Source organism: Mustela lutreola, chromosome 5, assembly GCF_030435805.1.
Source record: "Mustela lutreola isolate mMusLut2 chromosome 5, mMusLut2.pri, whole genome shotgun sequence".
Classification (NCBI taxonomy): domain Eukaryota; kingdom Metazoa; phylum Chordata; class Mammalia; order Carnivora; family Mustelidae; genus Mustela; species Mustela lutreola.
The window spans coordinates 83226363-83238669 of record NC_081294.1 but is presented as its reverse complement, the minus strand read 5'-3'; the positions used below and the strand labels follow the sequence as shown (position 1 = coordinate 83238669).

Below are 12307 nucleotides of genomic sequence, written 5' to 3'. Positions count from 1 at the left end.
GAGCTACGGAAACTCCCAGGAACAAACAAGGGAGAGAGAAAGAGACAAAGAGAGAGAAATAGAGAGAGACAGAAGGGATATAGTGGTTGAGGCATGAACTTTGGATTGCTCAATATATGCTGAGCACCTATGGAAATCTGTGAAAAAATGTAGATACTCACAGTATAGCATCTTACACACATTCAGCCCTTAGAAAGAAGTAGTCAGTCTTGTAGAAGAACTGAAGCTTAAAACAATTTAGGAAGAATGAAAGATTTGGAATGTCACCATTTGCAACCCCAAATGAATGTTCATGAATGGCACCTCAAATCATTAGGTGAAATGCTGATGGGAAATCAATTTTTATGCAAAATGAGAGACATTCTTTTTACATGTAAATGAATGAATTTGGACCCCTACCTCACAGCATATACAAAAATTAACTCCAAATGCATCATATCTAAAGGTAAGCCTAGAAAACTCTTGGATAAAAATGCAGGGTCAATCCTAGGGAACCTGGATTAGGCAATGGATTCTTAGCAATGACACCAAAAGTATAAGCAATGAAGGAAAAGAATAGATGAACTGGACATCATCGTTAATTAAAACTTTTGTGCTTCAAAGGACGCCACCAGGAACACAGAAAGGCAGCCAACAAATAGGAAAATATTTTGCAAGTCTTATATCTGATAAGGGACATGCACCTGGCATATATGTATGTGAGTACAGAATTCTTAAACTCAGTAGTAAGATAAATGACCCAATTAAAAGATAGAGCAAAGAATATGAATAGACAGTTCTCTGAAGAATACGCACATCTAATAAACACGCGAACAGATGCTTAGCCATCAAGGAAATGCAAATCAAAACCACAATGGATACCACCTCATACCTATTAAGATGGCTATAATAAAAAAGACATAACAAAACAAGTGCTGGTGAAGACGTGGAGAAATTGGAACCCTCATAAACCGCTGGTGAGAATATAAAATGGTGCAATCATTTGGGAAAATAGTTGGCAGTTCCTCAAACAGTTAGACATAAAGTTACCATATGATCTAGTAATCCCACTCCTAGTTATGAACTGTATGAAACCACGTGCCCACACAAATATCTGTACACAAATGTCCACAGCAGGATTATCTATAATACTAAAAAGTGGAAAAAAACCAAAACAAAGCCAGATGTCCATCAACTGATGAATAGCTGAACAAAATGTGGTGTATCCACATGATATTCTACACAATGGAAAGTTGTCAACCATAAAAAGGAATGACGTATTGATACCTGCTACAACACAGGAACTTTGAAACATAATGCCAAGTGAAAGATCAAATACTGTGTGATTCTGCTGATATAAAATGAGCAGAATAGGCAAATGTAGAGACAGAAAGTGAGTGAGAGTTGTCTGTGGCTGAGATGGGGGGGTGGAGGGAAATGGGGGACTAAGGGGTGAGAGCTAAGAGGTGTGGGGTTTCTTTTTGGAACAATGAAAATGTTTTAAATTATGGTAACAGATGCACAACTCTATGAATATATTATTAAAAGCCAATGAATTGTGCACTTAAACAAAACAAGACAAAACCCCAAAAAGAGAAGCACTTAGCACAAGCTATGAGGTATTCTTGCCAAAGTCAAGCCTGCAGCTGGTTAAGCCTCTAGACCTAAATACCAGTTTACAGAAAGTATGGGGGAGAGAGGAATGTGTTGAACACCGTGACAAAGATGCCACTGGCAATACCCAGAACGCAAAAACCCAGTAAGACAAACTATGTGGCTTCTTTAACATATGTCTAAGGATAAAACAAGGTGAGAGAGGGAACTTGTGGAATAAAAGAAATCTAAGAGATGTATCAACCCAATGCAAAGTGTTTACTTCATTTGGATGCCATTTAAACAAATCAACTTAAAAATACCTGTAAGGCAAATATGGACATTTGAACAGTGGCTGAATATTTAATGCTTTTAAGAGATCACTGCCCACACACATGATTTAACAAGCACTGGGTCTTATACAAGACAGATGAACTCTACCTCTGAAACTAATAATACACTATATGTTAATTAATTGAATTTAAATTAAAAAAAAGGAAACACTGCCCATTTTCTAATGTGTGATAACAGCATCCTGGTGATGTTAAGCTCTTAGACAAAAATACTAAAATTTGTAAAGGGATACTGAGATATGTGGTGGATGAAATGATAGGACATCTGAGCTTTGCTTCAAAATAACCCATTGTGAGTGGGGCTAAAACTGAAATCAGACTGGCCCGTGAGTGAATAATCACTGAGACTTGGTGTTGTGTACCCAAGGCTTCATTATATTCTTCTTTCTACTTTTTACATGTTTATAATTTCCATTATAACCTGTACAGCATAGTGATTGAAGAGAAATCGAGCAACTGACACCTAAGAAATTCCAGTACCCGCTTTACCTCTTCTGATTTCCCCAACAATCTTCTGAGGTAGAGGTACTCGTATGCCTAATGGAACCCTAAGCTCAGAGTGGCTACTGACTTACCTGAAGTCTCACCACTGAGATAAGGAAGGGGTGTGTGGCCAGAGGGCTTTCTCCTGTATGAAACACCTTCTCTAGGCAGCTTGTGATGGTTCTCAACTCGGGGGGATCTGGCGTTGCAGCAGGAGGCAGAGGCACTGTGGTCCCACACTGCGCCCTTTCTTGCAGGTGTCCGCCAGGGAACTCCTGCTCAGGCCTGACTGGTAATTTATGGGAACAGTTTAAGGGGCTGTGTCCAGCCAGGGGTACATGCTTGAAAACTTAACAAACACATTTCAAGCACCTGTCAGGGTTCACAGAAGGCACTTTGGGGTAGATGAAGGTGACATGGAACAAAACGGTTTGAGCAGACAGCTTCCCACTTTTCTAGCCACAACTCTTTGGGACCCCCCCAGTCAGTTCAAGAGTGCTCTGTTATCGGGGGGAGGGGGACGGGGGGAGGGTGGTTGGGTTATGGACATTGGGGAGGGTATGTGCTATGGTGAGTGCTGTGAAGTGTGTAAGCCTGACGATTCACAGACCTATACCCGTGGGGCTAATAATACATTATATGTTAATAAAAAAATTTAATAAAATCGGGGTGAAAATAAAAAAAGTGCTCTGATATCTTCATTTATGAGAAGGATTTGCTGAGTGAAAATTGGAAAGATGGAAAATTTATACTGGAAGATATTAACATAAGACTATAAGCATAGGATAGATCTATTTCTATAAATTACTTTAGAAGGAGGGTTAGCTAGAATCTTAAGCATAAATTAGCACTGAGACTCTAAAGGAAAGAAATTACCCTTCTTTTTCCTTGAAGATTTTATTTATTTGAGAGCGAGAGCGAGAGAGAAAGCAAGAGCAGGGGGAGAGGGAGAAGCAGACTCCCTGCTAAGCAGGGAGCCTCACATGGGGCTTGGTCCCAGAACCCCGAGATCATGGCCTTGAGCCGAAGGCCGAGGCTCAACCAACTGAGCCACCCCAGGTGCCCCAGGAAAAAAATTATCTTAATACTGAGTAACAACCATCTCTCACGGCAGTCCTGAGTACCGAAAAGTCAGTCTGAGAAACTCCCATGAAACAGAGAAAGGGAAAGGATCTGGACTTAGAGCTCAAACTCTTAAAAGTGACTTTATTTAGATATAGGATCCAAATATAGGATTGAAAGGAAAGTCAGTCTTACAGACTTCCCCCAAGGTCCGTGACAGCTCATCGTCCTAGGAGCCCAGGAAGGATGCTTGGACTTGTCAATGTCATCCTAAAATGGGATGGAGGCAGCATGGGGGAGGGAACTGCATTCCTACCCTGACTTCAGCGCCCTGCCGTTTTCTTCTCTGTCTTATCTCTTCTGTTTTCTGGGTAATCAGAAGAAGGGACAGGGACTGGTAATTATTTTAAAAAGTCAGAGGTCTCTGACTTTGTTTTTAATTCTTGCAGCAAAATGTGTTATTAGAAACCTTTACTGGGGTTTGGAAAGTCAACAGTAACATAAATGAACAAAACACCATCCCCGCCCTGAAGAAGTATGCATTCTTGGTGAGCATGGTGATAAGATGTATGTGTGGTATTGACAGTGCCAAGCAAGTTATAACTCGAGTATAAACAAAATGCTGTGAACACCGGGGAGATATTAATTCTGCCAGGAGAACTGGCAAGAACTTCTTGAAGGAAATGGTAATGCGTAAGGGCCTTTGGGATGTGGATATGATTGTAACAGGTGAATGCACCAAAAATAAATTCCTAGAGAAATAGCCTTTAATTTAATCAACAAACATTTGTTCTTTGCCTGTAAAAATGCAGGCATTATGCTGGGTATAAGGACAAAAAGCAGAGAGGTGGCCTGGGGTATACGTACTGTGCTTCAAAGTGTCAAGTAAATCACTACAAATTTTGTGTGTGTGCACGCTGGTGTGTGTGTCTGTGCATGCACATGCATACATTTGCATGTGGGTGTGTGTGTGTGTACGTCGTGGGTATGGGGGTCTGGGAGTGCTGGAAGGGGGACTGTAGCCAGATCATGGAGGCTCTAGAATGCCTTAACTTATTTAGGGGAGAGAGCACAGGTCTGCCCTCAAATCCTGGCTCTGTTTCTCACTTTGAGACTTGAGGCAAGTTACTTCATCTTTCTGTCCCCCACGTTTTCCTATTTGATAAAATGGGCATACCAGTGCCTACTCTAAACAGCTGTGGGGCAAGTCAGCATGTCTGCAAATCATCATTATGGTTTCTGGCGTTTAGTGGCCACTCAATAAGCGGCAGGTATTAATTACTTCTTCTGTGGTCTGAAGGGACCGACGGGCAGTTTGGGTAAGAAAAATGGCTGAAATGGATTTGGGTTTTCAAGAAGTTGTGATAGAGGCCGTGACTGGAAGAATGGGTGGGGGTGAAGGGGTGGGTGGGGTGAGGTGTGGTGACTGAGCCTGACGTCTGGGACACCAGGGTGGAGGCTGAAGCGATGGTCTAGGCAAGAGCTGCGGACCCGGACGAAGGCACTGGGATGGAACGGACAGAAGTTATGCAACTACTCAGGTGGCAAAAGGAGCTTGCTGACTGACTGGATGTAAGAGGTGAGGGAAGGAGAAAACTCTGGAATGATGGCAGGCTTTCTAGTTGTCCAGCAGCTCCACTAACCGGGATATGTGTACAGAAAGAGTGGCAGGCTGAAGGAGAGGGGGTGGGGGACAGGTAGTGGGGTGTGGGGCAGGGAAGGACATGGAGGGTGTACTGAAGGACCAGAAAAGAAGAGTGCTTCATTGTTCTGTGAGTGCGGGAGAAACGGGGCAAGCAGCCTCCACATCGTGAACAAGTGAATTGCAGAATCTCTAGGGTGGGCCTGGCTTCCACTGGCTTCCACTGCTGAAGGATTTCTTCCTAACTGGCATCTGGTGCAGTTGACTTTCTCTTTCTAAGGCATCCCTTCTCATTGCAGACTTAGAGATCATCTTCAGAACTCTCCCAAAGGCCAACTCCATGGGTTCCAATCCCCCACTTAACCTCCTCCATCACAGTTTCCCAGAGAACCCACTCAGCCTCTTCAGGTCTAATCCTGAATTGTTTTCAAGGATAGCTGTATTTAGTGCAAAGTTCATCTATGAGGTCATTTCCTGACCTTCTAGCCAAACGTGTCAAGTGGTTTCCCACAGGTGAGAAGACACAACAACAACAGGAAAACAAAATTCCTTGCTCTGGCCTCTGTTTTCATACACTTCTGTGAACATAAAACCAGTAGCACTTACCACATATGGAAGATTACCCATCAGACAATATGAGAAAAATGTTCAGTGTTATTCAGTTCAGAGATGGGCAATAGCTTTGCCTCAAGCCCTGGTCCTCAGGCCATGCTCTTTCCTTCTTCCAGAGGCAGATTATTAGCAAACGTCTGCACCAAACTGGGAGCTTCCTAATATCATCCAGGGGTTTGGGGAAAATTGGAAAGGAAACAGCTTTCTCGGTCTGTAGGTCTGTGTTATTAACTCTGCGTCTCTGAACTGCTAAAGCCAATGTCGGTGCCAGGAGGCTCTTGTCCCATGTCAGGAAGCCCTAACCCCACTATAGTCAGTCATTCATTTTTTGTGTCCCCACTAGATTGGGAGTTCCTGGACAGCAAGGGCTTACTAGTGGTGCCTACAGCAGCCTATGTGATGGTTGCACACAGTTGATAATTCATAAAGGAACAAAGTGATAGTAAGTGAAAACAATTAGGTGTGAAAGACTCAAGGCAAATTCTTTACTGGAGAATGTGGTGGGTGGGGAAGACAATGCTGGAGGGCCTGGGAGTCTAAGGGAAGTCTGATGAAGGGTCTGAGCGGAGGGAGGCTACAGACATCCAAGCTGAACTACACTAACATCCTAATAGCGTTGCCTGATGACTTCTCTGTTGATGGCATAGTGTAGTGACAAGAGTGTATGTTCGAGAATCAGACAATTCTAGGGTTAATCCAGACTCTCACTGTTTACTAATTACATGGACTGTGACCATATCATTTGGGAGGGAGGACTTAATTACCTTGCTGTAAAGTGTTGATAGTATCTCCCCTACAAAGGCTCTTATCACCTTTTAGGATAGAGAGCAGGACTTAGGAGACCAGCAGCAAATAAAAGACTTTGCTGTCAGAGGATATCATCCTATTTCTCCCATCCATCAATCATATTAGTCTCAGTAAGTGGCCAAGAATATTGCTGCTGTTCTTGTTGTTTTGGTAGTAGAATCCCCAGTACTCACTATGGTTACTAGCAAAATGTAAGCACCCAACAGATGTTTATTGGTTGAAAGAGTTACACTGACCTGTCTGAGCTTTCTAAAACCAGTCCTCTTCCAGTCTTCCCTGTCTGAGGATCTGTCACTAGCATCGGCCCAGATTTTTAACTCCAATGTCTTGATTCCTTGATTTGGAGTGCTTACTAGGGACTAGGCACTGTGCAGGGTGGTGCAATGGGGAAGGTAGAGAGGAAAGCTTGGAAGGATTTAGAGAAAAAAGCAAAAGAACTTGTCATTTGCTCAAATTTTTTTACCCTTCTTTAGATGTAGCTTATTAAGTGAAGTCTTTTAAGAGTATTTTTGACAACACCGGGGCAAACATGTAGAAATACTTACAATCCACAGCCATCTGAAATGAGAAAGGCTATCGATACTGTGCATAGATTCCCTGGGACTAGCATATGCAAATGCCCAACTTTGGAAGTCTCACCGTCTGTGAAAACTAGAAAAAAAATACTATTTATTTTATCTTTTTTATTAAAACTTTTTTTTGTGGGGGGGATACTATTTATTTTCAATCCTACTAGGATTCTCCACTCTGGTCCAACCTCTCTGTAGATGAGGCAAATGACTGGAAAGAAGAATTATAAAGGCACATGAAAAGTGACTCTGGGCTCAATCTTTTGGGAAACCAACTTAAGAGCTGAGTGAGCTTGCTTGTATCTACTGAGTGTGGGCTGTACTTCCTATATCCAGCTCTCTCTATAAAAAATGGTTTCAGAAAAATTCAGTTAGTCTTTGGCTTAATTATAAGTCACTGGGCCCCTCATTTTAGTGTGTGTGTGTGTGTGTGCGCGTGCGTGCGGGTGTGCACATGTGTGTATCTGTGGTGGAGGAAGAACTTTGGGCACAAAGCATGTGTGTACTTGTAAAAAAGCATCTGGAATGTGTGTGTAGGAAGGGAACTTTTTGCTTCTTTAAGTCAGGAGAGAGTACGTGGAGGGGAAGATGTACGTGTGTGTGTGTCTGTGTGCATGTGTGTGCGTGTATGTGTGTGTCTGTGAGTGAGTGTATGTCGCGCAGCCGGTGGGCGGAAGCACATGAGCAGTCAGCCTCTTCGAGATCCAGACAGTGGTGTACGACAGAAAATGTCACAGAGATTGTTTTTGTTTCAGACCAGCACACGGGTCTTTGAGAAGCCCTTGACTTTCTCCTCCTCCTCGTCTTGTTAAAAAGGGATTAGAGTCCAATTAAGTCCTTTAATCCCAAGGTAGAGATTCATGTTTTAAAACAAGATTTACAGCTTCAAAAAAACACATCAGTGCAAGTTGAAGTTTGTCCTTTCAAGTTGCCACCTGCATCGTTCCAAAGAGTGTTTTCCGCAGAATCCCCAACATGTAGTTGTTCTTAATTACCTTGCCTCCTACCTCCAGTCCTTCATCTTTCCAAGTACCCTTCAACCTAAATAGCCACATGCTGTTAAAAGTACTTCTGCTTCTGGGTTGCCACACTCTCCACTCCCTTCAGTTGGCAATTCAGTGTTTGGGCTTAGTAATAATAGTAGGAAGAGCTAGTGCTCATCGGGTGTTTCGTAACGTGCCAGGCATTGTGCTAAGCACTTTGCACGTATTATCTTGTTTTCACTTTGCACTGGGCCCTGTGGATTATGTAGCCAGTCCTGAAAACACCTAGTAACCCACAGTTTCCCTTTCTCTTTTCCTTCCTTTCCATATGATGCCACAGGACAGAAAAGTCAATCTCTAACCGTGATGCCAAAACCCTTTCGGGAAAACGGGTGCCATTTTTTGGAGGGAAGTTCTTTAAGGGACAGGAACCATGTTGTGGCTTTTGGTATGGGAAAGCAAAGTATCTGTGAGGATCTGGCAAGTTGTTTGACTCCTCTTGGCCTCAGTTTTCCCACCTGTAAATTGGGGATAACAGTAATGACACCTAACTCAAGAGGCCGTTTCAAGGACAACAGGAGGTCACACGTCTGCAGCTCTGACATGTAATACACACGGCAGTAGTTACTATTAATGCATTATGGATGCTCGTCAGGTACTAAATATCCAGTATTGCTTGTGAAACGGTGTGCGTGACCCGCCTAATACCAATATACCCTGATTCCAATGGTGTGTTTCCTACCTGCCCCACAGAGCTGGGAGGAAGGTCTGCTTTCTCCATGTGCTGGGTGATCACAGAGGGGTTGCTGGAGCTGATGAGCACTGGGGTGCTGATCTCCACCATATGGCGCCCCGAGGGAGAATGAACCATCCTGTTGAGAGTGTTCAAGGCTGTTGTGATGGAGAACTGCCCAGGCCCCTTCCTCCTGGACCCAGGGCCCCTTCGCAGGGTGGGTGTGTTGGCTGCTTTGCCTCGGGAGGATGAGGGCACCAGGGACAGGCTCTTTGTGCGGGCTGACTGCCGGCCTTTGTTCTTCTCTAGGAGGTGTCTTGCAGTGAGGTTGGGCTGGAAACACAGAAGTCCATGACAAGTTAGCTTCCTGATCTAGTGTGAGCAGCTAAGTCCTACCCAGGTTAGTCTGACACGAGTTCAGATGCCACAGTCATCTTTGGTCAACTTCCATCTTTTAGCGATATGTCCCAGTTACTCTGCTGTATCAGTACACCCTGACGACTCCCTTGCAAAGCACGTATTGCTTTTATTCTTTATTGTGGTCTGTGGGAGTTAAAAATAAGCCATGATAGTCTTCGCCGACTGGGAGCAGTCTTCCTTCTCCCATTTCTCCCAGGCACACCCTTTTCCTCTTTGAGCCTCTCCCGAACGCCCCTGGGTGGGCTGCGGCCCCTGTGCTTTCCCACTGGGGCACTTTACACACTGCCCTGCAATCACTTCCCTTCCATTCCCACCCCCTACACCCTGACTGGTAGCTACCTGAGGGCAGTCCATCTCTACTCTACTCCCCAGATGTGCACAGTGAGTGTCTGTGCAATCATGTGTATGTGAAAGTTGCTCAGGTTTATATATTTGAGAAGCATCTGCACCAGAATGTCAATCTGTCCGGAACTTTGAATCTTTAAGCTAAGACCAGCTTTCACTACTTCCTTTGAACACTTTCATCTCCCCACCATTCTTTCCTATTCCATACGTCTTAGTCCATGATAAGCTGGTAAATCAGGAAAAGAGAAGAGGAAAGAAAAAGAAAAGAATGAGCCCTATTTTGTAGAGTTTACTAATTTCTATGGTATAAATATCTATCAGTGGTTTATAAGTAGTTAGCAAAATTCCTGAAAATAAAAAAGCCAGCTCTTGCAATCTAGTCCTAGCTCTGGGACAACCACCAACTGTGCTGTATTTTGAGCTCAGTTCCTTCGGAAGGCTGAAATATGCTGACCAAATTGCCCTCCAAAGCCACAAGTCTCATTCTAATGTAGAGATTCAACTATAAAAGTAAAAGGGAATTTGCCCATTTAAGAACTTCTTATGACAATGGGCAAAGGACTAAAATAGCCAATATCGAAAATTTTAAAGATTTCTTTCTTTTTTCTTTTTTTTTTTTTTTTTAAATTTTTGGTCAGAGAGAGAGGGAGAGAGAGGGAGCATAGGCAGGCAGAGGCAGTGGGAGAAGCAGGCTTCCCGATGAGCAAGGAGCCCAATGTGGGACTTGATCCCAGGATGCTGGGATCGTGCCAAGGCAAAGGCAGCCACTTGGCTGACTGAGTCACCCAGGTGTCCCACCAATAACGAAAATTTTAAAGAGGAGGTAGTTCCTACCTCAAGAAGCTTGTAATATTGTGAAAGAGAAAATCATCAGGTAGGGAAGTGGCATTATTATGTTTACTTTACAGATGAGAGAGCTGTGGACAAGAAGGGGTGATCTATAAATGGCACAGCCAGTAAACAACAAAACAAGAGAATATCAGATAGAAGTAAGAGCTTTGTGGGATGCCTAGGTGGCTCGATTGGTTAAGTGGTTGCCTTCGGCTCAGGTCATGGTCCCAGTGTCCTAGGATCGAGTCCCGCATCAGGCTCCTTGCTCCATGGGGAGCCTGATTCTCCCTTCGATATATAAATAAAATCTTAAAAAAAAAAAAAAAGAAAGAAAGAAAGAAAGAAAGAAAGAAAGGCAGGCAGGCAGGCTTTGGAGTGATAGAGAGTGTGGGGGGGGTGTCAAGGAAATCCCACTGAGGAGATGACATTTAACCAGGACACAGATGACACGAAGGAACTAGCCATGTGAATATGGGGTAAGAATATTCCAGACAGAGGGATCATATCCTAATGGAAAGATCCTAAGGAGGTAAAAAACAGTCTATTTGAGAAAAAGTCAGGAAAGAAACCAAAGTTGGAACAGAGCGAGTGAGGAGCAGGTAGTCAAAGAGACAGGCAAGGGCTGGGTCCCAGAGGTCCTAGGAGGCTCAAGTTTATTCTAAGTGTAATAGGAAGCCTCTGGCAGGATTAGATAGAGGAATGACATGATCTGATTAATGCTTTTAAAAGCTCATGCTACGGTTTGGCAGTTTCTTAACCAAGTTAAACCCACACTTAGCATCTGACCCAGCCAGCCCACTCCCACGTAATTACTGAAGAGCCATGAAAACTTAGGCTCACTCAGAAATTGGTATGCAAATGTTTATAGTACTTTACTCATAGCTGCTAATAACTGGAAATAACTGCATTGTCTTTGAACTGGTGCACGGACAAACAAACCCTGGCACATCCATACAGTAGATCATGGCTCGTCAATAGAGAGGGACAAGCTGCGGATCCACCTAACAACACGGATGAGTCCAGAATGCTCTGTGCTAAGTGAAAGAAGCCAGACTCAGAGGTTACATTCCGTATGATTCCACTGATAGGACATTCTGGAAAAGGGAAATTACAGGAGCAGGAATGAGATCAGCACTGCCAGCAGTTGGGAGTCAGGGAAGAGGCTGGCTACAGAGAGTCTGCACGCTGTTTTATTTTGGGGGGAGGTGTTGAGACTACTCTATTATCTTGATGGTGGTGTACGTATTTACCAAAATTTGTAGAAGTGGACACCAAAAAGAGTAAATTCTACCGTATGCAAATAAAAAGAAACACATAAAAGCTCATTCTGGATGTTATTTGGAAGTGCCAGCCCATAAGTAGGGAGACCAGCTAGGAAGTTCTGGAAATCGTCTAGGCAAGCTCTGACGGCAGTCTGGAAGAGGGGACAAGGTCTTACGTTTCCTAGAGCACCGATCCCTCCATTGTTCACCCGGTAAGAGGACAATATATATTCTCTGAGTTGAATGAGTAAAGTTCTTTATGGTCATTCACAGGTACAATGAAATAGGCTGATTATTTTTCTTTCTTTTTTTTTTTTCCCCTCTACCTAATTGTTCTGTCCCCAGGTGAGCAACACCTTCATTGTTTTCATCAGAAACATTGACAAAGGGCTCAGTGTGACTCTTGGTCTGCCCTCTGCTCTGCCAACATGATTAATAGCTCAGTTGAGGGAGGACTGCACAGCTCTTAAATTTGTTTCCACTCATTTGAAACAACATCCTTGAGGTTCATTGGGCTGAGCAAGGTTCACATAACCCAGGCAGGGCTCACTGGAGAAGTCCTGACAGGAATGGGTCTAAGCTCAGCATTTGTTTTACCACCTTTTTATCCAGGTGCTCTTCAATAAATCAAAT

At 43.6% G+C, this 12307-nt stretch overlaps 1 protein-coding gene across 7 annotated transcripts in view; it reads right to left on the bottom strand.

Annotated features, from left to right (window-relative positions):
• The window catches only part of SH3RF2 (SH3 domain containing ring finger 2), a 125562-nt gene that overhangs the window by 54310 nt on the left and 58945 nt on the right, over positions 1–12307 (bottom strand). For all 7 annotated transcript variants that reach the window (XR_009353946.1, XM_059174944.1, XM_059174945.1 and 4 more), the window contains exon 5: positions 8826–9149. Coding sequence is in view for 6 of the 7 variants with exons in the window: in XM_059174944.1 (XP_059030927.1) it covers positions 8826–9149 (324 nt within the window). In the remaining variant the exon portion in view is untranslated. The remainder of the gene's footprint in view (positions 1–8825; positions 9150–12307) is intronic.